We start from the raw sequence: 27,607 nt of genomic DNA, 5'->3' as shown, positions 1-27,607 counted from the left end.
ACGGACCTGCACGAGAAACATTCAAGGGACACAGCCGCCGGCTTTGCCTTGCTCCTGCCCGCCCTGCGTCGGTCTCTAGGGAGACTCGTTACTTGGCAACGCCGCCAGGTAGCTTTGGATGGAGCGGCCGTTTGGGCGGCAGAGTAACAGTTTGAACCAGCAGACAAGCAGAGCGCGGGCGGGAGCGAGAAGCGATGAGAGCCGCTCTTGCATACAGTAAGCTACATCCGCGTGGTGGGGCCACAGGTTGGTCGGGAGGGAGGGGCGAATGATGTGGGCGTAGTTTCATTAATCTTGGTTCCGTTGCAGGATCTCAGGAGTCCGACCAACGAAGCAGCCTTCGCTGGAGCGCGGGAGAAGAAGAGAAGAGCTTGCCCTCTCTCCTGGCCTCTGCCCCGGGGAGCCAGGACCCGGGAGGCAACACAGGTGAACCAAGTTTTCAGCCAAACAGAAGATAATTAACAATGGCAACATCCCGCCTCCTCCTTTGGTTGGTGTGACTGGCTGTGATCTCATCTCATCTACACATGACATTGTGTTCACCTTCTGTGAGATAGTGTGGGGTATTTCCCACATGCTTCCTCCATCATAATGTGTGGTATTTCTCATTATCCGAGTGTGACCTAGTGCCGGATTTTACCTTTTTTGAGGAGCAGTAGTTTACTACATTTCTGTACTGTGCACATGATATGAAATCATTCTACATTTTTATTAACTAGCTAGAGCCACAACACTACATTAACTGGGGGGGGGGGGAGTGGTACCATTTTAACTCCATTTCCCCTCTTATGACCCTTTATCTAATTCTCTTTTTCTCTATATATGCTCACAGTGTGCTCTCTGTGTTCTTTCTGCACCATCACAGCTCTCTCTGAACCCATCTATGCGATGCTGTGGATAATAATAATAATAATAATAAATAAATAATAATATTTATTGAGTGCTTTCAACATAAAAGTTCTCAAAGAAGTTTACATGGCAAAAATAAAATGGTTTCCTTTCCCAAAGCGGATCATATTTAAAAAGAAACATGAGACAAACCAGCAACAGCCACAAGAACACTATGCTGGACTGAATAGGTCAGTCCAACATGAATGCTCATACTGAATGCTCATATTGGACAGATAATTCAGAACAGCACACTCTGTCAGGAGTTTCAGCCCAGCAATCAAAGTGAGATCATAATCTCACTTGAGATTCCCGATTTGCCCTGGTTCAGACTTGCATCAAACATTTTTGACTTTCATGGACAATCTTATCATAACTGATTATATCTTAAAATATCCTGAAGCCCTGATCTTGCCTGACAAGATATCTTACTACTTCTCTGTCCCCCCCCTTTTCCTTTCTTCAGTCTGTTTTATTAGTTTACTCTTGACCACCACCTAGACGTGTATTGGAGATGCATGAATGCATCTCAAAAGTCTGTTTTTTGCTAGGAGCAGCTGTAGAGGGATTTTTTTTGCTCAGGACTATGTATGGGGAAGGGGATTGGTGCAAGTCCCCCCACCCCCCAGAGTTGATGGCAGAGAGGAAACCATAAGGGCAACAATACATAGAGCAACTAGGTAGGTGATCTGGATGAGAGTCTCAGTGCAGAGGGAAAGGGTTATACACCCATGCCACAGCCCTGATACCTGCTTTTAGCAAAAAATGGAAAAGGAAAAAAGTCAGAGATGCATGTGCACACATTTCTGATGTCACACCTAATTTGGCCCTCAGTTTGGCGGCAGCAGCACACATGGCTTTCATTTCCCCACACACTGAAGGAATTTCAGTTGCAGATGGACCATTCAGTGTGAATGGTAGCAACAGGTTGAGAAAGCTGGTATTAGTTCTGTCATGCACTACGGAATCAAGGAAAAGGAAGGATAATTCAGTGACACAGACATTCTTCTATCCTTTGCTCCAATTTTGATGCGCTTGGGTTTGGACTGACTGAGCTGATCCCATAAAGGAGTAGGAAAGAATCAAAAACACTGGGTATTTGGATTAATGGTGTGTGTGTGTGTGTGATGTTCACAGAAGAGGACACATTTGGGCTGTGATCCTTGTGTAGCAATGTAGTCCCTTGCAAGGCCTGTTGGAAGATTCTGTCTTTCAGAAGGAATACAGAACTAGAAACACTCTACTCTTGAATACGTTGCTCTGTTTTCCCCCCAAGCATCCTAAAGGAAATACCAGTAAACTACTGTTGGGTTTCCCAGCAGTAATTTAACATAGATTGCATTTGAATGTTACCGCAGTAGAGGCATATCCAGCAGTGCTGAACTGCCAGTAGGAATGCACTCTCTGTGGACATAGTTTAGTACCATTACCTAAAAGCAGCACATTACCCACAACTGTCCCAGATGATCCCTCTTAGTTGTGAAACACTTGACATATGGGTGTGGGCGTAGCTATAATTGAATGGATGGGTTCAAAGAATCCAGGCCCCTGACTTAATTCCATTCATATTAGTTCTCTGTGCTAAACATGCTAAATGTAAACATGCATCTAGCAAATCTACAGTATGGAAAGAGCAAACCCCTGTCTGCACCAAGGTGCTTTCATTTTAGGGCATGAAGGTTTAAAACCTCCAGACTTACAAACACTTATCTCCAGGATTTGCTGCATTCATTTTTCAGATGTATCTGCTTCAGGAAGAGATGGTCAAGTCCAGTCACAATCAGCATTAAAAGTAAGCATTCTATTGTGGATAAATAGAGCAAAAAAGATACTAGATTTTGTCACTTGATAGCCCTATTTATTTGTATGCCTTGATTTTGAAACATGCCTTGAATGTTAAAGATAGGATTGAATAACAATATTCTCTATATATAATTCTCTAAAACGTACCCATCACTAATCCCATGCATGGCAGCTCTCATAAGAGTTTGCAAGTGAGCTGCCGGGAGGGGCAGATGAAAGCAGCAGATGGCAGGTGTGCGGGCAGAGAGGGGAAAGAAAATGGTGGCGGCGGGGGAAAGAAAGTGGTGGCAGGAGGGGAAGAAAACAGCAGTGGGGGAGAAAACAGCAGTGGCAGCATAGGGAAAGAAAGCCGTGGTGGCTGGAGAGAAAGCGGCGGCAGTCGAGGAGGCTGAGAATGGGGGGAGAGCCAAGAGGAAGGGGGGAAGGAAGGGGAGAACTAGAAGCGCAGATGCTCTGCACCCAGGCCAGCTAGTTAATAAATAAAATAATAAATGACCTTAAAACAGTGGTGTACATGCTGGTGACCTCCGGGCTTGACTACTGTAATGCACTCTACATGGGGCTGCCTTTGTACATAGTCCGGAAGGTACAACTGGTACAAAATGTGAAAGCCAGACTGGTCTCTGGGACAAGTTGGTGGGACCATATAACACCAATTCTGGAAGAACTGAACTGGTTGCCAATATGCTTCTGAGTGAAATACAAAGGGCTGGTTATTACCTATAAAGACCTTAACAGCTTGGGTCCAAGGTACTTAAGAAAATTCCTTCTTTGTCATAAAACCTGCTGCCTATTAAGATCATCTGGGGAGGTCACCGGCTCATTTGGTGGCGACTCGAGACCGAGCCTTCTCTGTGGCTGCCCGAGGTCTTTGGAATATGTTCCCTGTCAAAATAATAGAATCTTTATCTCTGATTACTTTTAGAAAGGCCCTCAAGACACACCTGTTTTCTCAGGCTTTTAACGGAAAATAATTTTAAGCTGTTTAATTGTTTTTATCCATGAAATTGTTTTTACTTTTTATTCCGTGAAATTGTTTTAATTATTTCTACTTTGTTTTATATTAGTTGTTTTAAATTGTGTACACCACCTAGAGACACACATATCAGCGGTATATAAATACGATAGACAGACAGATAGATAATGGGTCTGGAGTGATCAGCATTAAAGCTGTTCAGCCAAATGTACCATGTGGCCCCTCCATTCAGACACCATTGGCATACAACCCAGCCTTATCTACCTACCAACACATGGTTGAGAAAACCAAAGATTAAGAACAACCAGTATTATAACAAATCACAGGCATTAAAAAGAAAAGGCAAGGTTCAACGTTTGTCAAACAATCCCACCTATTTCTTTAGAAAAAGAGCACAGGCCTGTCCTATTACTGCATTCTGTAGGAGCATCTTGATGGTCTTATCTACAAATATACTCATCTGCAGTAATGTGGCATCATGTGGAATGGTACAGATATGTCACATTTTCCTAGAACAATTATTTGCCATTATACATGGGCTCAAATGTGTGACTATATCCAGGACTATACCATATATACATAGTTTCGTGGTACCTTTCTCCTGGTAACGAGTAATTTGCAGCTCATGTATTAAGAATTAAGGGTGTAACTCAGGGCTGCACAACCTTGGGCATCCTACAGATGTTGGACTACAACTTCCATCATCTCTCACTATTGGTCACTATGGCTGGGGATGATAGGAAGTGTAGTCCCAAAACAGCGAGAGGGCCAAAGTTGTGAAGCCCTGGTGTAATTATAAGAGATAGTTGGAGACCAGTGGATTGTATTCTGACTTGTGCAAACCAAACGATTACACACATGGGGAGTTCCCTGGCCCCTTATCTCCACAGAAGCCTCCTGCTCCCCTTGCAAGGGTCATGGGGTCTTCGTGAACAGAATGGGATGTGGCATGGGGGAGGCTGCGGAGTTCCACTTATGAAAGTGCCTTTACATCATTTTGTAATTCTTCATTCCTACTTCAAGAGAGTCCCCCCAACCCTCAAAAAAGGCTTTTCAGGAGCTGTTATTGGAAGGAGGGATGTCCCCATCTGCAAATTTCCTGTTTTTGCAAGTCTATGATCATATCTCTTTCATTTAATTATTTTTTTAAGGGCAAATATAGCTGGCAGAGGTGCATTTGCGTACTTGTATGTTTTACCAAATAAGGCAAATAAGCTGCTCATGAAGGATGATTTAGATCAAAAAAACTGTATGGGGAAGGGTGAGGGAACCCCTTCCTAGCATTGTGGCCTGAGTCTAAATTGGGGTAGGGGCATAGCTGTAGTTGCCCGTTTAAAAGCAGTGGGAGATCTGATAATGTATCTGCCACCATGTCTAGTTTGACCCTTATAAACAGCAAGTGGAGACAACAAATTAGATATAAGGACGAAGAGTGCAGATTATCCTTGCCCACACAATAAAAATATGATAATAGAAAACTATTTTTTAACAAATTTTAGATTCTGCAACAGCAGCTGGAATCATTTCAGGCCCTTCGGCAACAGACTTTACAGAATGTAAGCATGGTAAGACTAAGTCCTAGACATTCATGAAACAAGGGGAGGGGACATGTGCTCATGTTGTACCAGTTAATGAGCATTTTTAATATTAAGGTAATAGAAATCCTAAAATAAACATACATAATCCTTTTCACTGGCCAATTCAACACAAAGTGAAAACCCCTTATTTCTTATGTTGCTTTTTGTCCACAGATTTCCAAATGCAAATTAAGTAATGCTTTTATCCGCAGTTGTATTTCTCTTATATGCTTTTGGCAGCATTTCTCCCTCTTTTTGACCGGTTTAAATAAATTGAGGGGACAAATGAAAATAATGATTTGGCATATGAGTGAGCTAGAAACCAACCTCAAGGAACTGGATTGAGACTGTAGACTGTCTCAGTTGCTTATCTCTTATTAATAATATTATTAATATTAGTTATTCTTCAATGGAGGATGAAACTGAAAGTATATAAGTATTCCAAATGAATTGCAATTAGTTGCTAGACTAATTAGCTGCAGGCTTTTTGTTTTGTGTTCTAAAATTCCTTTTAATGAACATCTGCCATTTGGTTTCCTATCTCCAGATAGGCTTTAGCTTGCTCATTGTCTACTGCTAGCTAGGGTCAGAAGATAGGGAGATGTGGATCGAAAATCGGTTTTTCTTACTATTATTACGTTCTTAGAGAGCGTGGCCTTCCCACCTTTCAGCCTCTCAGAAGCTTCCAGCACCTGGACTGTAAACTGTTGCAGCAATGAAGGTTCTAATGCCACTTAAGACAACACAAATATTAGATCAGCGTAACTCAAGTCCAACAGAAAAACCATAGAGGTGCTAGTGGTGACCCAGGCCATTTAGTGTGAAATCTCTATCTCCTCCTATTTTCCACTCCAACCACTGTGATAGGATACAGATGAGCATTGGGAATTCCCCTTGTAGAGGCAGGAGGGAAGTAGTTGAAGGGTGGGGATATGGCTCAGCAACACAGGCAAAAAAACCTTACTGTTTCCTCAGATGTTATAGTTAAGTTTTTGTCATGGGTGAAGTGTTGTAGTATGCAAGACGCAACTCTCTCATTGAATGTTTCTTTAGGTTCAGACTGAAATCAGCGAGATACTTAATAAAAATATAACTGATATGAAGACTCCAGGATTCAGTTTAAACAATTTACCTTTGTCCACCACTGCTATGGTAAGTTGTTTAAGTTTACCTTAAGTTGTAAGTTTACCTTTGTCCACCATCAACACTGCTATGGTAAGTTGTTTTCTTCTTACTGACAGATGGGTAGTGTGAGAGCTGATTGCTTGGCTGAGAAATAAATCACAAAATCCTAGAATTGAAAGGAACCAAAAGGCCATCTTTTCCAGTCCCCAGGATCTCTCAGTCAACAACCCCACCACATTGCTTCCAACCATGATCAGTCTATGTAACACAGATCATAGTGTTCCATAGGTGGAAAGCAGGGACACTGTCAAAGGATGCTTACAAAGCAAACCACTCCAGAAGACTTGTACGAGTGACTATGGTGTCATTTGGGATGGGTAAAGTGAAGAAGTCCAGGAGAATTCTAGACATAAATGTCCCCTTAAAAGCATATTGCTTTAACATCATGAGAGTATACACTGCAGTAAGTTTAACCATGTCTTACCCTGGCAGCATCATATAAGCTCCTCTGAGCCTCTTGAAGGAAGAGCTGGATATGTGTGATTATCTATCTTCTATATTATTAATTCTCCAAGACGGGCCATGTGTGGGGACGTGGTAGAAAGGAGGCGATTGGCTGACAGAGTTTGCAAGCAGAAGCACCTAAGTGGGCAGTGGGGATTCCATATGCAGATAGGGAGCAGGAGCCTGTGAGAGCAGAAGCACCATGGTGATTGGGCAGTGGAAATTCCATATGCAGATAGGGAGGAGGAGCCTGTGGCACTGTGATGATTGGGCAGTGGGGATTCTCTATGCAGATAAGGAGGAGGAGCCTGTGATGGTTAAGGTCAGTTGGAATGCAACTGTTACTGGTCAGAAGATGTTCTTGATTGTAGAGGAGAGGAACCTCTATATATAAAAGGATAGCAGGCAGGGGTCTGTAAAAAGACGGGTCGTGAGGGAGGGAGGAGCCACTTCAGGAGAAGGAGGTTCCCGTTGTGTGAATTAGATGAGGACAAGATGAACAAAATCTGTTAACTCGGTGGGAGGGAGAGAGAGAAAAAACATGAAGGGAGGGGGAAAGAAAGAGTGGGGAAGAGAAGAAAGAGAAAAAGAAGGGAGGGGAAGAGAGATAGAAGGAAGGGCAAGGGACAGGCCTGAGCCTGTCAGCAGCCAGAGGGGAATGAACGGCCATGGCAGCACTAGCAGCAAGGAAGGGACCAGTCAACCACTGCTGCTGTTTGGGGCTACCGAGGCTATTGTCAGAGGGAGGCAAGGAGGCAAGGGATGGGCCCGGACCTGTCAGCGGCCTGAAGGGAACGAGCGGCCGTGGCGGCTGTGAGGAAGGGCCTGGTCAACCGCTGCTGCTGCTCCTGGAGGGAGAAGCAGGGTTCAGGTGAGGGTGGGGAGGTCTCTGGGGATAGGGGGCTGCAGCTTGGCCAATAGGCGGCAGCAATGTTGCAGCCACAACCAAGAGGGGTGAGGGGGGTGGAAGCAACGGGATGGAGGAGGAGCATGAGTGCAGCTCAGGTGAGGGTGGGGAGATCTCTGAGGTGAAGGGAGCAATCAAGTACTAAACGCACAGATGCTCTAGAGCGTGCAAGAGTTCCAGCATTGAAGCGGAGAGAAATAATGGTGGCAGTCGGGATGCAGAGATGGAGGGCCGGCAGGTGAAGCCCCTCCGGCCAGAAGAGGTGGGTGGATGGCAGGCAAAGCCCCGCCTGCCAGGAAGAGGAGGCGGTGGCAGGGAGAAATAATGGCGGCAGCGAGAAGGTGGGCAGACTCTGGGCAAAGCCCTACCAGCTGGGAGGAGGAGGTGGGAGGCGACGGCAGGATGGCCTGGCCCTGGCCTGCCCAATGGGGAGAGCTGTGGAGGGAGAGAGCTGCAGGGGAAGAGAGCTGCGGGGGAAGGGAGGGAGTGAGCTGTGGGGGAGGGAGGGAGCGAACGCACTGCAGGGGGATGCCACAGGCTCAGTGCACAACTGCACAGATGCTCTGTGCGGGGTCAGCTAGTTATTTATTTATTCTAAAAGAGTGGTGTGACAGAATGAATAAAGAGTCATTTCTTCAAACAGTTTACAACACAAAAGCAGTAACTATGAGGAGCCAGAAGTGGTAATGGCTGCCCTCACTTGTGTCAAAAAATCATCTACCGACTTTGTCATCTGGCTTTCTTCTGCCATGTGTAAGGTAAGGTAAAGTGTGCCGTCAAGTCGATTTCAACTCCTGGCGCCCACAGAGCCCTGTGGTTTTCTTTGATAGATTACAGGAGGGGTTTTCCATTGCTTCCTCCTGTGTGGTATGAGATGATGCCTTTCAGCATCTTCCTATATCGTTGCTGCCCAGTATAGTACCAGTAGGGATTTGAACCGGCAACCTTCTGCTTGTTAGTCAAGCATTTCCCTGCTGCGCCACTTAAGGTGATTCTGCCATGTGTACTCCATCATAATTAATACAGAGTGGGGAAATACATTTTAGTGGAGCAAACCTCCACACAAAAACCTATCACAGCTTTTTGAGGAAAAATAGAAATATACTGTACAGTATATGCAAATCTAAGAAATGTCAAGTAACTTTTTCCCAGAACATAGAAAGCGTAAAATAAAATAAGTAATAACTGAATTCCCTGTGAAATAACTCTTCACTTCTACATGATTAATGATAATTTATTTATAAAGCACTCCAAAAGTTAGGCACTGTACAATGATTATATTAGAGCAAATACTAACAGGTTTATAACCTATAAAAGACAAGGAAAGGGGAAGGGATACAAAAGGAGGGACGAAGAGAGATAGACATTAGTTAGAGGCTGGACAGAAGCAGTATACTTTCAATACTGTTTAAATGGTTACAATGAATTATATGTGAGTTTGTTAGGAAACAGATATTTTTTCTAACCTATGCAATTAATCATTGCCACCTAATGGTGCAGCAGGAAAATGACTTGACTAGCAAGCCAGAGGTTGCCAGTTTGAATCCCCGCTGGTATGTTTCCCAGACTATGGGAAACGCCTATATCGGGCAGCAGCGATATAGGAAGATGCTGAAAGGCATCATATCATACTGTGCGGGAGTTGGCAATGGTAAACCCCTCCTGTATTCTACCAAAGACAACCACAGGGCTCTGTGGTCTCCAAGAGTCGACACCGACTCAACAGCACACATTACCTTTACTGAGCTCTACTTTCTTTATGGTTATTTTATTTATGGTTAAATACCATAAACTCTTTATGGTTACTTTCTATATGGTTAATACTGAAAGCTTTCTGACATGATTTCATCTCTTATTTCAGTCTAAAGAATGCCAAGAAGCATCACATTTTAAAAAGCAACTCCATCTTGATAAACAGTCTGGTACCAGTCAGTGTCCAAAAATAAATTCGAGCAGTATATTTGGAAAAACAATGACAGGTGAAAACATTCCACATCAGATTTGGTTAAAATATAAATCAATTGAGAAGGCTGAAAAGCATGCCCAAACATCTAGAAACAAAGATATTTTGGGTTTAAATAATGACCACAAACTGAAGAATTATATCAACAGCACTTCTTATCCGTCTTGTGTTGGTTTGGAATCAGAAGAGAAGGCTGCTTCCAGTGAGGTAAAAAAATACAATCAATCTAAAGTTTCCATGGCAGTTCATCAGTACAACAAGGAAAGTGATGAGCATTTGACAGAGAGTATGAGCTTTTCTTTGAGGGATAAAAAAGAGGAGTGTAAAAAGACTCCAAGGCATGAACTATTATCTATCTTTGAACTTCAAAACTCTTCTAGCATTTTGTGTGGTAAAGACAATGATTCTGGTTATCTATCAGAACAGGATCTGGCAGAAAAAGCAACTGATATGTCAAACGAGGATTTTAAATCCAAGAGAATTTCAGACCTGGAGGAGTCTGTAGGTGAGCTACCTATTGCCACAGTTTCTTCTAAGGGAAATATTCAGAGTACAGCAGAAGCAGAATTTGAGCGCGAGTACCAGAGTAAAGAACTTTTCATTAAAGGCAATGTTCTTGACACGTTGCAGTTAAATTTTTCATCGGAAGTAATGGAAGATAAATTAATAATTTCAGAACTCACAGAGGAAAGAAATACAGACAAACTCAAGCTCCTGAGCACACATCAGTTCTGTGATGTCAGTGATTATGATTATGCTAAAAAAGATAGATTGTCACAAATGTCTCAGAGAGAATCTGGACATCTGCAGAAAAAAGTGATGGATCTTGAACATGAAAATGGAGATCTCAGAAAGCAAATCAAACCTCTTGCTGACATCATACAGTCTCTGACAGAGCAAAATGCAAAATATCAGAAGCAAATTACGGATTTGCATGATGAGAAGAATGACATTCAAGGGAGACTAGTTAAATCAGATGCAGATTGCAAGGAATGTCTTAAAGAAGTGAAAAGATTATTGAAGAAATGCAAGGAACTTCAACAGCAAAAGTCAACTCTTGAAGGAAAGCAGGATGAGCTTTATGCTCAGAACCAGTGTATGATGCAAAACCTAAATTATTTCCAGAAGAAAGACCAGAACACACAGGAAAGTTTGGCTACTCTTGCCCAAGAAAAAAATGATCTTGCTGTGGCCTTAGAAACCTTTGGAAACCAAATTTCAACATTCCAAGAAGAAAATAAAACCTTAGGTGAAAAATTATGTCAGCTTACAGATAACAAGAGTTTGCTTGAACAGGAGCTTGGAGAAAAACAGAATGAAATACAGCAGCTGAAAGACAATGAAAAGACAGCAGTATCTGATCTGGAGAACCTTCTTACTGTGACACAATCGCTTAAAGATGAAAAATTGAATCTTGGCCAGATATTGCAGGAGTCACTTAATGTGAAAGAAGTCCTGCAGAAAGAGTTAGAGGAGGCACAGATAGGCAGAGCTAATGCTGAAGAGAAACATATGGCTGAATGTAAAAATGCAAGAATGGAAATTGGAGTTCTACAAACTAACTTGTCCAACATGGAAAGAGAATGCGAGAGGCTGAGAACAGTGGTGGCAGATGTTACGGAGGACAACTGGCTTCTTAAAAAGGGACTCCATGAGTATAAACAGGAGGCTTTGGAATGCAAAAGTAAAGTAAGAAAACTGAGTGAGGAGGTCTTACTGATGGAAAACAAAATGCGTACGACAGAGAATGAAAGAGATGTATTGCAGTTTGAAGTGTACCGTCTCCGTAGAAATACTGCTTATCTCCGGGACCAACTTATTGCTTTAGTCAAAGAACAATATAAAAGGTACAATTCAGGAAGCCAAGGACAAAATCAACTTGCAGATTCCACTGAAATATGTGAAGAAATATCTAGTTACCAGTATTTTGCTTTAATACATGATCTGCCAGGTATGTTCTGATTTTTATAAATAGAACTCCAATCAATGTTAAGTCAAAGTTACTTTGAAAAAATAATTGAATTGACGTAATACTTAGTTAGGCTTAGTGTCAGACAAAGGAAAGAATGCTAGCTTACAGTCAATAAAACACCAGTAGGATCAGCACATGCCTAAAATGTAAGGCATGTGCTGATCTAACAATTCATCAGGTGGGAAGGGATTAACAATGGGTGCAATCGCACGCAACACAAAACCAGAGTTGCAGGGGCCAGAGGTTGACAGACTTGCATCCAAATGCATGCAACTCCAATCCATCTGTAAAGCAACCTGAGGGTGTGCTCTACAATTTGAACCCTCAGTAGTGAGTTTGTAGTGAGTTTCACTGCTCATAACCGGGGGTTGGAGTGCCAGAATGTGATGTCCGTGTGCAGCATTGGAGGCTGTTTTCACACAATATGGCCCTGGCTCACAGATATTCCTGCCCAGAGCACAAGGGGTAGCAAGGGATGGGCAAGGAGGGATCTGCTTTATTGAGCCTAATTTCAAACCCCACCTGCTGAATTTGCCTGAGAAGAGATTGTTTTGGGCATATGTAATAGGCAACATTCAGACTAGTTAGTCATGACTAAGCACCATTGAAATCAATGAGACAAGTCAGGCATGAACAACTTTAGTCCCATTAATTTCAAAGGGACTTAGTTATGACTAACTTGGCTTGGATGTTGCCCACTGCTGATAAATAGAAAATTATAGTTCAATTGTAGTAGTATTTCAAAGAAGCTCAATTTTTTCTGTTACATGCATGCGTCAGAGGCCTTATATTGTTTTTAATTTTTCCTTGGCATACCATACAAGTGTACATCAGCCCAGCAAAGTTGGGTGCATGCAAGCTGCATAAGTTATGTGAATTGTGCAAATGATGTAATTTGCAAGTTTACATTTGTGTAACTTGTTTGCACTCAACTTTACTGAGCTGACACAGACTCATTGGCTGACCTTTGTGCAGTGTAAGTTAAAAAAAAATGTTTTTGTAACTGAGAAAATTTTTCTTAGACCTTCATCTACTGAACTGTGAATAATTCTGGCAAGAAAGGTGTCAATTAGGATGACCTTTCCTCTGAAATATATCTTGGCATATGACATTGTCAGGTGATTTTTACTCATTAAAAAGCACATGAATGTTTTGGGGGCAAAATAGTTCAAGAAAACATTGTTAATATTTTAAAAAGTTGATTAGGAAAATACTTTGGTTTAACCTATACTACCGCCAGGGAAGTATCAGCATAAACTTCAGTGATTTGTTGAATTAGTTTCCTAAGGCATGATAGTTATATATTGATTTGTTAAGTACCACAAACTGTCTCCTGCAATGAATTCCTGCCCATGTTAGGGTTCTTTTAAAAGAAAAACTGTCTTTTTTTCCAGGCAATTCAAGGCAAACTCCAACAATCTTTCCTTCAGAGAAACTGTAATAAACATTTCTTCTTTGAAACCAGTTTTTAAATTCTCCTATCCAATTACTACTTATTTTCCTTAAGCCCTTCAAATAAATGTTTGAGATGATGTTTCGCAGGTCATCAATGAATAATGAAATTGCACATATTTCTCTTTTTAACATAACATTTTGCCTAATGCTATAAAGTACTCCTATTTTGGTGGCTAAACAGGCAGTTACTTAGTTTGCTGAACTATCAGGACTCTTAAAATTTTTCATCAAATCCTAATAGCATGAAGCAAAACTACCATGGGACCCATCTGTGTATAGTTTAGAAACACAATCGTCCAATAACACATTGTTTTGATCAAAAGATTTCACATTACCTTTGAGTGTCAATATAAAAAGGAAAAAAAATTCCTTTTGATTTTAATTCCATCCAGTTCATAGTTGTAAACTCTGGTAAAGGCTATGAAGAAAATGCTTTCTACTGTTTAAGATACTTTATAACCCAGTCTTAAAATGTACTGTGCCAGCACATATATTTTTGTGATGGGATGTATCAACTGCTGCTCCAGTGCACGACCATATATTACTTTTTAATAGTTGATTTTAAATATATTTCAGTAAAACCTACATTGTGTAAAACACAGCCATCTATTACTTTCATATGAACATTGCAGGGATGTTGCTCTGGTACTGGGGTTGCTAATATCAAACTATCTACAGTTTTCTAATATAGGTATACCCATGTCTGTATAGCATATCATTTTCAACCCAACAAGTTCCTTTAGCAACAGTACAGCACACAGATTTTGAACACACACTAATTTTGTCCCTTTTTGTTTCCTTAGCCAGTTTTTGCCAACCTTATAAGCTGTATATATATTAAGCAGGGCTGAAGCTTAGCCAAGTCTAAATTCTAGTCTCTAGAACAAGTTCTGCACAGCTGCCTCCTCTAACCCACACACAGGGCATTAGATACACTGAATTATTGCCAGGGAATGGCAAAACACACACATCTGTAAACATTACTGCTGATACTGCTCGTTTCACTGTGCATGTCAGCCAATAGTTTTATCAAACATTCTGCCATACATTTTATCATACAGTGAGGGAAATAAGTATTTGATCCCCTGCTGATTTTGTCCGTTTCCCCCTGACACAGAAATGACCAGGCTATAATTGGAATGGTAGGTTTATTGTAGCTGTGAGAGACGGAACAACAACAAACAAACTCTCAAAAGCCCAGTGCCCAAAAGTCAGCGATGGATTTGCATTGTAGTGAGGGAAATAAGTATTCGATCCCTTCACAAAAGATGTCTTAGTACTTGGTGGCAAAACCCTTGTTGGCAATCACAGAGGTCAGACGTTTCTTGTAGTTGGCCACCAGGTTTGCACACAACCCAGGAGGGATGTTGTCCCACTCCTCTTTGCAGATCCTCTCCAAGTCAGAAAGGTTTCGAGGCTGATGTTTGGCAACCCGAACCTTCAGCTCCCTCCACAGATTTTCTATGGGATTAAGGTCTGGAGACTGGCTGGGCCACTCCAGGACCTTCATGTGCTTCTTCTTGAGCCACTCCTTTGTTGCCTTGGCTGTGTGTTTTGGGTCATTACCCATCCACGACCCATTCTCAATGCCCTAGCTGAGGGAAGGAGGTGCTCACCCAAGATCTGACGGTACATGGTCCCGTCCATCGTCCCTTCAATGCGGTGAAGGTGTTCTGTCCCCTTAGCAGAAAAACACCCCCAAAGCATAATGTGTCCACCTCCATATTTGACGGTGGGGATGGTGTTCTTGGGCTCATAGGCAGCATTCCTCCTCCTCCACACACGGCGAGTTGAGTTGATGCCAAAGAGCTTGATTTTGGTCTCATCTGACCACAACACTTTCGCCCAGTTCTCCTCTGGATCATTCAGATGTGCATTGGCAAACTGCAGACGGGCCTGTACATGTGCTGCCTTGAGCAGGGGGACCTTGCGGGTACTGCAAGATTTCAGTCCTTCACGGCGTAGTGTGTTACCAATTGTTTTCTTGGTGACTATGGTTCCAGCTGCCCTGAGATCATTGACAAGTTCCCCCTGTGTAGTTCTGGGCTGCTTTGTCACCGTTCTCATGATCATTGCAACTCCACGAGGTGAGATCTTGCATGGAGCCCCAGACCGAGGGAGATTGACAGTTATTTTGTGTTTCTTCCATTTGTGAGTTATCGTGCCAACTGTAGTCACCTTCTTACCAAGCTGCTTGGCGATAGTCTTATAGCCCAGTCCAGCCTTGTGCAGGTCTACAACCTTGTCCCTGACATCCTTCGACAGTTCTTTGGTCTTGGGCATGGTGGTGAGTTTGGAAGCTGAGTGATTGCTTGCTTCTATGGACAGGTGTCTTTTATACAGGTACTGTAACAAGCTGGGATTAGGAGCACTCCCTTACAGAGGGTGTTCCTCATCTCAGCTCGTTACCTGCATATAGTGAAAAGACACCTGGGAGCCTGAAATCTTGCTGGTTGATAGGGGATCGAATACTTATTTCCCTCACTACAATGCAAATCCATCGCTGACTTTTGGGCACTGGGCTTTTGAGGGTTTGTTTGTTGTTATTCTGTCTCTCACAGCTACAATAAACCTACCATTCCAATTATAGTCTGGTCATTTCTGTGTCAGAGGGCAAACGGACAAAATCAGCAGGGGATCAAATACTTATTTCCCTCACTGTACATGCCCCCAATGTGTGGTAAATTCTAGGGATGTGTGAATCGATTCGGGTGATTTGGAGACAGAACAAATTGCCCCTGAAGTCCATTGGCTAAATTCGGGTCCAAATTGAATCGTGCCAGATTCAATTTGAATTGATTCAAGAACTGGATTAATCCTATTAATTTCTCCAGATTCCCCACTTCCATTTAAATATTTTTTTTAAAAGCTAAGCTCTAGCCCTTGTAGAAGTGGAGTAATGGAAGAAAATATGTGGTCACTATAAGTGTTTGGCTTCTTCGTTGTATAATAACATTTCTTCAATGAATCCCTATGAGGATTCATTACACAACTTCATTTCTTCTATTCATTTAGACCGTCTTTGAACAGTGCCAACTGTTAACTACCATGTGCCAACTGCACCCCCCTTCCACCCACAAGGCAGTAGGGTGCTACTCAGTTTATGTTCTAGGAGTTTTTTCAAGTGTTTAGAATCTGATTAGAGTCTGATAACCATTAAGAACAGCCCTGCTGGATCAGGCCCAAAGCCCATCTAGTCCAGCATCCTGTTTCACACAGTGGAACACCAGATGCTGCTGGAAGCCTACAGGCAGGAGTTGAGGGCATGCTCTCTCCTGCTGTTACTCCCCTGCAACTGGTACTCAGAGGCATCCTGCCTTTGAGACTGGAGGTGGCCTATAGCCCTCCGATTAGTAGCCGTTGATAGACCTTTCCTCCATGAAGTTATCCAAACCGCTCTTAAAGCCATCTAGGTTGTTGGCTGTCACCACATCTTGTGGCACAGAATTCCACAAGTTGATTATGCGTTGTGTGAAAAAATACTTCTGTTTGCTGGTCCTACATTTCCCAGCAATCAGTTTCATGGGATAACCCCTGGTTCTAGTGTTATGTGAGAGGGAAAAGAATTCCTCTCTATCCACTTTCTCCACACCATGCATGATTTTATAGACCTCTATCATGTCTCCCTGCAGTCATCTTTTTTCTAAACTAAATAGCCCCAGGTGTTGTAGCCTTGTCTCATAAGAAAGGTGCTCTAGACCCCTGATCATCTTGGTTGCTCTCTTCTGCACCTTTTCCAATCCTACAATGTCATTTTTTTAGATGTAGTGACCAGAATTGTATGCAGTACTCCCAGTGTGGCTGCACCATAGTTTTGTATAAGCACATTATAATATTAGCAGTTTTATTTTCAGTCTTCTTCCTAATGATCTCTAGCATGGAATTGGCCTTTTTCACAGCTGCCACACATTGATGAGTCAACACTTTCATCGAGCTGTCCACCACGACCCCAAGATCCCTCTCTTGATCAGTCACCGACAGCTCAGATCCCATCAGCATATACTTGAAGTTGGGGTTTTTCGTCCCAATGTGCATCACTTTACACTTGCCAACACTGAACCACATTTGCCAGTTTATCGCCCACTCACCCAGTTTGGAGAGATCCTTTTGGAGCTCCTCACAATCCTTTTTGGATTTCATTACCTGAAAGAGTTTGGTATCATCTGCAAATTTGGCCACCTCGCTGCTTACCCCTACTTCTAGATCATAGTGCCAGAAACCTTGTAGGGAGGAGGAGGCTTTAACATCTTTTCCCCAGAGACAATAACTGCCCAGTGGTGAGAGCCTGAGTGGTTGCTGTCTGCTGTTGTCAGCTTGCCAGCCTGGGTGCCCCCTAGCTTGTGGGGCTGTGGCTGCCCTGCAAGTGAGTCTGTGTGGGATTGGGGCCAGAGGGGGTGAGTCAGCAGTTCCTGAGGGTCAGCTGCTCAGAGTAGCCATCTTTCTGGGCTTATAAAAGGACTGCTGCACTGTGGCGGTCGGGGTTGCCACCGAAGGGGCAACACCAAAGGGGGTTGCCCCTTTGGGGGAGCCACTTCGGGGGGCAACGAGGGTGAGGGCCTGGTGATATTTTCTGGCTTCTGTTGTTTTTGGATCCTGGGAGTTTCAGATGTACCTTGGTTTGTCTGGGGATGGGGAGACAGTGGGTGTGTCCACTGACTGTGGGATGGCTATTCCGGTGGTGGTGTAGAATAGTGGAAGTAGAGTTGGCAGGTCAGCACATTGTTACAGGGGAAGGGAAGTCAGAAATCTATTAGCTGTTTCTCCTTCCGGCTGCCCTGCCAGCTCTTTGACCTTGGGGAGCAGTGCCAACCTCCCACAGACTCTCACCTTGCTCCTCTATAATGCCAGGTCTGTCCAGAATAAACCTGAAATCATCCATGATCTGATTCTGGATGAAGGGGCAGACCTGGTATGTATTACAGAGACTTGGTTGGGGGAGGCTGGTGGACCAGTCTGGTTCCAGCTTCTCCCCCCAGGGTACTCTGTTGAGGAGCAGATGCAGGGACGTGGGCAGGGAGGTGGAATGGCTGTAGCCTATAAGAATAACCTCTCCCTGAACAGGATCCCTGTGGAAGTGTCTGACCATATTGAATGTACAGGTGAAACTCGAAAAATTAGAATATCGTGCAAAAGTTCATTAATTTCAGTAATGCAAATTAAAAGGTGAAACTGATATATGAGATAGACGCATTACATGCAAAGCGAGATAAGTCAAGCCTTAATTTGTTATAATTGTGATGATCATGGCGTACAGCTCATGAGAACCCCAAATCCACAATCCCAGAAAATTAGAAGATTACATGAAACCAATAAAACAAGGATTGTAAATAGAACAATATCGGACCTCTGAAAAGTATAAGCATGCATATGTATTCAGTACTTGGTTTGGGCCCCTTTTGCAGCAATTACTGCCTCAATGCGGTGTGGCATGGATGCTATCAGCCTGTGGCACTGCTGAGGTGTTATGGAAGACCAGGATGCTTCAATAGCGGCCTTCAGCTCTTCTGCATTGTTTGGTCTCATGTCTCTCATCCTTCTCTTGGCAATGCCCCATAGATTCTCTATGGGGTTCAGGTCAGGCGAGTTTGCTGGCCAATCAACCACAGTAATCCCATGGTCATTGAACCAGGTTTTGGTACTTTTGGCAGTGTGGGCAGGTGCCAAGTCCTGCTGAGAAATGAAGTCAGCATCCCCATACAGCTCATCTGCGGAAGGAAGCATGAAGTGCTCCAAAATCTCCTGATAGACGGCTGCGTTGACCCTGGACTTAATGAAACACAGTGGACCAACACCAGCAGATGACATGGCTCCCCAAATCAACACAGACTGTGGAAACTTCACACTGGACTTCAAGCATCTTGCATTGTGTGCCTCTCCATTCTTCCTCCAGACTCTGGGTCCTTGGTTTCCAAATGAGATGCAAAAGTTGCTCTCATCAGAAAAGAGGACTTTGGACCACTGAGCAACAGACCAGTTCTTTTTTTCTTGAGCCCAGGTAAGATGCTTCTGACGTTGTTTGTTGTTCAGGAGCGGCTTGACAAGAGGAATACGACATTTGAAGCCCATGTCCAGGATCCGTCTGTGTGTGGTGGCTCTTGATGCACTAACTCCAGCCTCAGTCCACTCCTTGTGAAAGTCCCCAGCACTTTTGAATGGCCTTTTCCTGACAATCCTCTCCAGGCTGCGGTCATCCCTGCTGCTTGTGCACCTTTTTCTTCCACACTTTTCCCTTCCACATAACTTTCTATTAATGTGCTTTGATACAGCACTTTGGGAACATCCAACTTCTTTTGCAATTACCTTTTGAGGCTTTCCCTCCTTATGGAGGGTGTCAATGATGGTTTTCTGCACAACTGTCAAGTCAGCAGTCTTTCCCATGATTGTGATTCCTAATGAACCAGACTGAGAGACCATTTAAAGGCTCAGGAACCCTTTGCAGGTGTTAGGGATTGATTAGCTGATTGGAGTGGGACACCTGGAGCCTAGACTGTTGAACCTTTTCACAATATTCTAATTTTCTGGGATTGTGGATTTGGGGTTCTCATGAGCTGTACGCCATGATCATCACAATTACAGGTGAAACTCGGAAAATTAGAATATCGTGCAAAAGTCCATTAATTTCAGTAATGCAAATTAAAAGGTGAAACTGATATATGAGACAGATGCATTACATGCAAAGCGAGATAAGTCAAGCCTTAATTTGTTATAATTGTGATGATCATGGCGTACAGCTCATGAAAACCCTAAATCCACAATCCCAGAAAATTAGAATATTACATGGAACCAAGAAAAGGATTGTAGAATAGAACAATATCGGACCTCTGAAAAGTATAAGCATGCATATGTATTCAGTACTTGGTTTGGGCCCCTTTTGCAGCAATTACTGCTTCAATGCGGCGTGGCATGGATGCTATCAGCCTGTGGCACTGATGAGGTATTATGGAAGACCAGGATGCTTCATTAGCGGCCTTCAGCAATTCTGCATTGTTTGGTCTCATGTCTCTCATCCTTCTCTTGGCAATGCCCCATAGATTCTCTATGGGGTCAGGTCAGGTGAGTTTGCTGGCCAATCAAGCACAGTACACTGTATACTTTTCAGAGGTCCGATATTGTTCTATTCTACAATCCTTGTCTTCTTGGTTCCATGTAATATTCTAATTTTCTGGGATTGTGGATTTGGGGTTTTCATGAGCTGTATGCCATGACCATCACAATTATAACAAATTAAGGCTTGACTTATCTCGCTTTGCATGTAATGCGTCTGTCTCATATATCAGTTTCACCTTTTAATTTGCATTACTGAAATTAATGGACTTTTGCACGATATTCTAATTTTCCGAGTTTCACCTGTATAACAAATTAAGGCTTGATTTATCTCGCTTTGCATGTAATGCGTCTATCTCATATATCAGTTTCACCTTTTAATTTGCATTACTGAAATTAATGAACTTTTGCACGATATTCTAATTTTTCGAGTTTCACCTGTATGTAATTAAGGTTGGGGCTAGGGATGGAATGGGATTTCTGTTGGTGTACAGATCGCCTCACTGCTGAACAGAGTCCTTAACTGAGCTGATGGACTTGGTCAAGGAATTGGCTTTGGAGTCCCCCAGGCTTGTGGTGGGGGTCCTCAATGTTCACTTTGGCACCAATCTGTCTCAGGCAGCTCAGGAGTTCATAGCAGCCATAACAACTATGGGCCTATCCCAAAGGGTCTTGGGACTGATGCACATTGCAGGTCACACGCTTGATCTGGTCTTTCACTCTGATCAGGGTGGTGTTCCGTGGGTGGGGACTCCTGTGACTTCCCCATTGTCATGGACGGACCACCATCTGGTTAAGGTTGGACTCACAGTCGCACCCCACCTTTGCAGGGGCGAGGGGCCCATTAGAATGGTCCGCCCGAGAAGGTTATTGGATCCAATAGGGTTCCAAGAAGCCTTGGAGGGATTTAGTGTTGGCTCTGCCGGTGATCCTGTTGATGCCCTGGTGGAGAACTGGAACAGCAAGCTCACCAGGGCAGTAGACATGATTGCACCTAAGCGTCCTCTCCGATCCGCTTCAAAATTGGCCCCTTGGTATACAGAAAAACTACTGAAGGGGCTGACGCGGCGAGGTAGATGACTGGAGCGCAAGTTGAGGAAGACTCAACTTGAATCCGACAGATTACAACATAGAGCACACTTGAAGATCTATGCTCTGGCAATACGGGCAGAAAAAGAAGTGATTCTTTTCGGCCCGTATTGCATCCGCAAGTTCACGTCCGACGGAGTTGTCCAGGGTTGTGAGAGGGCTAGTGAGTTCCCCTCCTCCCCTGAATCGGAATTTGGAACCATCTATTACCTGTTGTGACGTGTTTATTTATTGTGTGGATAAAATCTCTCGTATTCAGGCTGACTTGGATTTAGACCCCATAATTACTGCAGTGTCTGAATCGGAGGTGTCTAGTGACTCCTCTTATGTGGTTAAGCTGGATCAGTTTCAGTTTGTGACCCGTGAGGATGTGGACAAGCTGCTTGGAGTGATGTGGCCTACCACCTATTCTCTTGACCCTTGCCTGATGTGGCTAATACTATCTGGCAGGGAGGTTGTCATAGAAGGCGTGGTAGAGATCATAAATGCTTCTCTGAGGGAGCGCAGGATGCCTCTTTGTCTTAAGGAGGCAAGTATTAGACAACTCCTGAAGAAGCCTGCCCTGGATTCCTCAGAGTTGAGCAACTACAGGCCTGTCTCCAAACTTCCGTGGCTGGGCAAGGTAATTGAGAAGGTGGTGGCCTCCCAACTCCAGGCCGTCTTGGATGAAACTGACTATCTAGACCCGTTTCAGACCAGCTTTCGGGATAGTTATGGGGTGGAGACTGCCTTGGTCGGCCTGATGGATGATCTCCAATTGGGAATTGACAGAGGAAGTGTGACTCTGTTGGTCCTTTTGGACCTCTTGGCGGCTTTTGATACTATTGACCATAGTATCCTTCTGGAGTGTCTGAGGGGGTTGGGGGTGGGAGGCACTGCTTTGCAGAGGTTCCACTCTTACCTCTCAGGCAGATTCCAGATGGTGTCTCTCGGGGACTGTTGTTCTTCAAAAACTGAACTCCGGTATGGTGTCCCTCAGGGCTCCATATTGTCTCCCATGTTGTTTAACATCTACATGAAACCGCTGGGAGAGATCATCAGGAGATTTGGTGCAGGGTCTTATCAGTATGCTGATGACACCCAAATCTATTTCTCCATGTCAACGTCATCAGGAGAAGGCATAACCTCCCTAAATGCCTGCCTGGAGGCATTGATGGGCTGGATGAGAGGTAACAAGCTGAAACTGAATCCAGATAAGACGGAGGTACTTATTGTGTGGGGTTGGAACTCGGGAGATGATTTTGATCTGCCTGTTCTGGATGAGGTCATACTTCCCCGGAAGGAACAGGTACGCAGTCTGGGGGTGCTTCTGGACACAAAACTCTCCCTGGTGTCCCAGGTTGAGGCAGTGGCCAGAGGTGCCTTTTATCAGCTTCGGCTGATATGCCAGCTGTGTCCATTTCTTGAGATAAATAACCTCAGTACGGTAGTATATCTGCTGGTCACCTCCAGACTTGACTACTGCAATGCGCTCTATGTGGGGCTGCCTTTGTATGTAGTCCAGAAACTACAGTTAGTCCAGAATGCCACGGCCAGATTGGTCTTTGGGTCACCTCGGAGAGACATCATCACTCCTACCTTAAAACACCTACACTGGCTGCCGGTAAGTGTCCGGGCAGAGTACAAGGTTTTGGTTATAACCTATAAAGCTCTAAACAGGTTGGGCCCTGGGTATTTAAGAGAACATCTTCTTTGCTATGAACCACACCACCCATTGAGATCATCTGGAGAGGTTTGTCTGCAGTTGCCACTGGCTTGTCTGGTGGCTACTCGGGGACGGGCCTTCTCCGTTGTTTCCCCGAGGCTTTGGAACACACTTCCTGCTGAAATAAGAGCCTCCCCATCTCTTACAACCTTTAAAAGGGAAGTCAAGATGCATTTGTTCACCCAGGCTTTTAATTAGATGTTGTTTTAATTGCGTTTTAATAGTTTTAACTTTTTAATTTTAATTGTTGAAATGTTTTACTATTTTATTGCCTGTTTTTATTGTTTTGTAAACCACCCAGAAGACTTGCGTTTTGAGTAGCATAGAAATGTATTAAATAATAAATAAATAAATTCATGAATCAATTAAAAAGCACCAATAGTACAGATCCCTGGGGGACTCCACTTCTTACTTCCCTCCAATGTAAAAACTCTCTATTTATACCTACCCTCTGTTTCCTGTCATTCAACCAATTAGTAATCCACACATGTACTTGTCCCCTTTGCTCATAATGAATCCCTGTGAGGATTCATTACACACCAAAGAGTCTAAACTCCTCAACAATTCATAAAATATAAACGGAGTATCCAGTGGCTTGCGGTTTGGGGGGGGGGGGTAGTTGGCACATGGGATGCCACAAATTCCCCATCCCCACCCACAAAGCAGTGGGGTCAAAATGAACAAAAGAAATGAAGGTGTGAAATGAAGACACCAAAGAATCTAAACACTTCAAAAATTCCTTAAAAAATAAACTGAGTACCCCAGAGTGTGTGTGTGCAGTTGACACATGGCAGTTAATAGTTGGCACTGTCCAATGACAGTCAAAGTGAACAGAAGAAATGAAGGTGTGCAATGAATCCTCATAGGGATTCATTATGAAGAAAAGTTATTATACATCAAAGAATCCACACTTGAAAAATAGTGACCACACATTTTGCTCCATAACTCCACTTCTACAAGGGTTAGAGGGTTTGTTTGATTGTTTTTAAATTTAAAGCTGGGCAACTTGAAATCCCCATTATTTCCTATGGCGGAAATATACAGAAATCATTAAAAATCAACCAAGTGCCCCACTGCCTTTAAATTTGGGTTGTAGGTGGCACCCATGGGGACCTACCCACCACCCAGATCTGGTGCCCCTAGGATCTTTATAAGTTGTTTGAATCAATCCAAATCAAATCTGGGGTGATTCGGACATAAAACAAATCAGAGGTGATTCGATTTGGGCACAAATCGAATTTAAAAAATTGATTCATGCACATCCCTAGTGAATTCCTCTTAGCTACTTGCCACATTGAAAGAGATTATCATGCTACCCCAGGATAATACCATTTACCTTGGGGAAATTTGATTGTCAATATGGGCTTTTTTCTAGAAGAATTCTGTCTAGGTAGGGTCCTACAATGGACAGTTCTGGAAGAGTATCCAGCCTCAAAGACTGCTACTGTGCAAATACACTATAGCCCACACCAGGAAGTCACAGATATACTCCCATTGTCCTGAAGGAGCCTTTCTGGATTTAAAGACTAGGGTATAGTATTCTACTATTACCCATATCAGACCTATTAATATTTTTCCCCCAAAATAGAATGTTGCAATGTAGTGCAGACTTTAGACAAATTCTTAATGTGTTGTGCTAGTGGTGGCAGGCAGTGTGCTCCAAGGTCTCTACAGTTTGGACTGTGGTGTTTTTGTGATTTATGTGGCAAGCAACCTCATAGTCTCTACTCATGGTTCCCTTTCTGCCTACCTTCCGACTCTGCCTTACCTGTTTTTCTTGTCCAGCTGTCACATTTGTTGTTGCCAACAGCATTTTAAATTGGCATGCTGTGTTAAGAATGAGAATCAAAGAAAGTGTGGTGTGCATGTGTGTCTTTGGTGTACAAATTACTCTGCTTATAATCTCAACTCCCCACATCTTATATTTGGAAAGACCTAACCTCTCCAGTCTTCAAGTAATAATAAAAAAGTTCTTTTCTAACTTTCACATTTGCTCTGAAAGCAAGACTTGTCATTTACTTTGTTTAACCACAGAATATCAAAGAAATTAGTTTCATTAATTTCCTGCTTCACAAAATCTAACAAATATTTGTGTATTTATTGTTTGAACACAGTAGGCTGACTTGGGACAATTTCAGAAATAATGTTTAGGCGAAATGGAGCAATTTGAACAGCAGTTTGCTTGAACAAAGTTGTTATTCCAAATATAGTTATTTGGAATCCAATCCCACTGCAATCAATAGGAGTTATTTCCAAAAAGTAATGGTGATGCTGAGGATTATACTTTTGTTTATGGCTGGCAGCTATTTCAAATAGTGCAATGGACAGCTAAAAACCAGTATGTCATAGCTGTGATTTTAACCTTCTTCAGAGCTGGCTCATGAATGTTTGGTGTATTTTGGATTGGTACAATTCCTAGATTAAGTGTTCTGTGTTCCCTTGCAGCTGCACATCTGCTCTGCCTCTCTCCTGTACACATTTCCTTTTTTCTTCTGACTATATCTGTCTGCTTGTTCTAGTAGCCTAAAACTCTTTTGTCTTCTCTTGTTGGATGGACAGATTATTAGAGGTAACAGAGTGCCAATGTAACTTTATTTATTTATAAACGACCCCATCCAGATACTTAATAGGAAATATATTGTCCTGTCAATAGAACACTTTGGTGTGCATGTACATATAAAAACCTAAAACTATATGTATGATCCGTTTAACCTTCCCACAACACAATGCAGCACTTTCAGTTTTACGTAACATACAATCTGAATTCTGAAAATTGCCTTGCAGATAAGCAATCATTTTCTTTCTCTGGGTCTTTTACTATATTCAGATTAAAAATCCTGGGGCACAAGACAAAAACTTCCAGTTGTGGTCTATGCTATACAAATAGACTAAAATCAGAAAGATCATTTTATATTTAAATAGGAAACGGAGATTAAGAATGTTATATAAAATTGCTTGTATGAAAATAATTATATTCACTTTTAGTAGGAAGCTAATAGCAAAACACAGGTGCAGACTTAATCCTAACAAAGGGAAAGAGGTTTTATATCACTAATTATTTCCTTCTAACTCCCTTATAAGGCAAGAACACATGACATGGTTAGGAAGCTGCTGTAGAGAAAAGGAATTTGTCCGTCAAGTATCATACCTGCAGTTGCCTATTCCCAGTATAAGCAACGCACAAGGGAACTCTGCACAAGCATAATACCAGCAAATTGCACCCTCTAGTTTCTATATTAGAAATTATCATTGAGTTTCTGTAAGGACAACTTTTGCACATCCCATTAATGCGCCGGAAAAACAAGGACCTGGGAAGAAAATAGTAAAACTCTTACACTGTCTTCCAGCTACTTCATTCAGGATTGCTTCCCATTGTACACAACATTATTTGTTCTTGAAACATTTGTAATCTAAGAGGGAGAGACATACAACTAGCAAGCACACACTTTCCTACACCCCACCAGGTGTGCAAATTTCACTGGCAAACATTTAAACTACATACTTCATTAGATCTTAAACTGTTTTAACTACTTTCCCAACATTTCCAATTTGCTAGAGTGTGGGAAGACTGCCAAAATCCGAAGTAAATGGAAAAAGAAGGAGCTCTGCATAAAGAAGAAGCAAAACTACGGCAAGCAGCGCTACAGTGCTTTTTCAGTCAACTGCACCACATCTGTCATCCGAGAGTTGAATTTTCAAACTGCTACGCGGAAGAAATATAGTGCCCTTTGCTCCGCTACTTAGTACTTTAGGGTTTAATACCCAGGCCACACAATTAGGGGCTAAATATCTCCCCAAGAAGTCTGCTCAAGAAACACAACAAAGAGCAGAGCTATCAGAAATCCAAGAACTGTGAAACTGAGAAAAGAAATGTGTTTGAGTTTGTGAATGGGGGGAAAACATCTAAATTGCCACACACATGCATATTTGTTATTTATGAAGTCATCTTTATAGTATCCCCTTCCCACTTTGGTTCAACCAGAGCTTTTTCTTGAAAAATGAACATCTAAGTTGCAATCTTGATTTATTTCTATATTGGCATTTTGAAAAATGTGCTTATTTGGGTTTTGTAGTGATCATTATTCTGTTCACTTAATGAAAATAAGGCAAACTGAGAATAAATAACATTTCTGATATGAATACGATGAATATTATACAGTGTATATTTATATACCACTTACATAGACTTATATAGCACTGATGAAATGTAAAATTTAAGTGAATATTGTTCAGAAACAAAACAGTTTTCATCTGAACTTTTTATATTTAAAAAGCTTGAGAGGGTTTTGTGTTTTTGTTTACTATGCTTTCACAACTCTCTGCTGTTCATAACACCATTCGCAAATGTTAGATGAAAAAAAATCTCTAGTATAAAAAGGGTAACTTGCAGCCAACTGTAGTACTACAACTGTCACGTAATTAAAGAACCTGAGCTGATTTATATGAATTTTGGTCAATTAATTGATTTGCTCAATTGATTAAACACATTTAAATCAAACACTATTACTGAAAAAATTACACTATAACTGAAGAAAAGAACACATTTTACTTGTTTTTAGATAATACAGGTGTCATCTTGTGTATGTGAACAATGCCTTT

At 42.5% G+C, this 27,607-nt stretch overlaps 1 protein-coding gene across 3 annotated transcripts; it reads left to right on the top strand.

The window, feature by feature from the left end:
* On the top strand, positions 1-27,445 carry CCDC110 (coiled-coil domain containing 110). 3 transcript variants are annotated; one of them, XM_053256842.1, is made up of 7 exons: positions 1-216; positions 310-426; positions 2,628-2,680; positions 5,167-5,232; positions 6,298-6,396; positions 9,642-11,694; positions 13,110-13,179. In XM_053256842.1, the coding sequence occupies exons 1-7, from the start codon at positions 195-197 to the stop codon at positions 13,154-13,156; spliced, it is 2,457 nt and encodes an 818-aa protein (XP_053112817.1). In that variant the 5' UTR covers positions 1-194; the 3' UTR covers positions 13,157-13,179. The 3 variants fall into 3 exon arrangements, with proteins under 3 accessions (XP_053112817.1, XP_053112816.1, XP_053112815.1); XM_053256841.1 differs by lacking the exon at positions 13,110-13,179 and adding an exon at positions 26,565-27,445 and having other exon boundaries at positions 6-216; positions 5,167-5,223; XM_053256840.1 differs by lacking the exon at positions 13,110-13,179 and adding an exon at positions 26,565-27,445 and having other exon boundaries at positions 7-216.
* The last annotated feature ends 162 nt before the right edge of the window (positions 27,446-27,607 follow it).

The sequence above is a fragment of the Hemicordylus capensis genome, chromosome 5 (genome assembly GCF_027244095.1).
Source record: "Hemicordylus capensis ecotype Gifberg chromosome 5, rHemCap1.1.pri, whole genome shotgun sequence".
Lineage (NCBI taxonomy): Eukaryota > Metazoa > Chordata > Lepidosauria > Squamata > Cordylidae > Hemicordylus > Hemicordylus capensis.
Note: the sequence above shows the minus strand (reverse complement) of the source record. Positions and strands in the feature narration are given on the sequence as shown.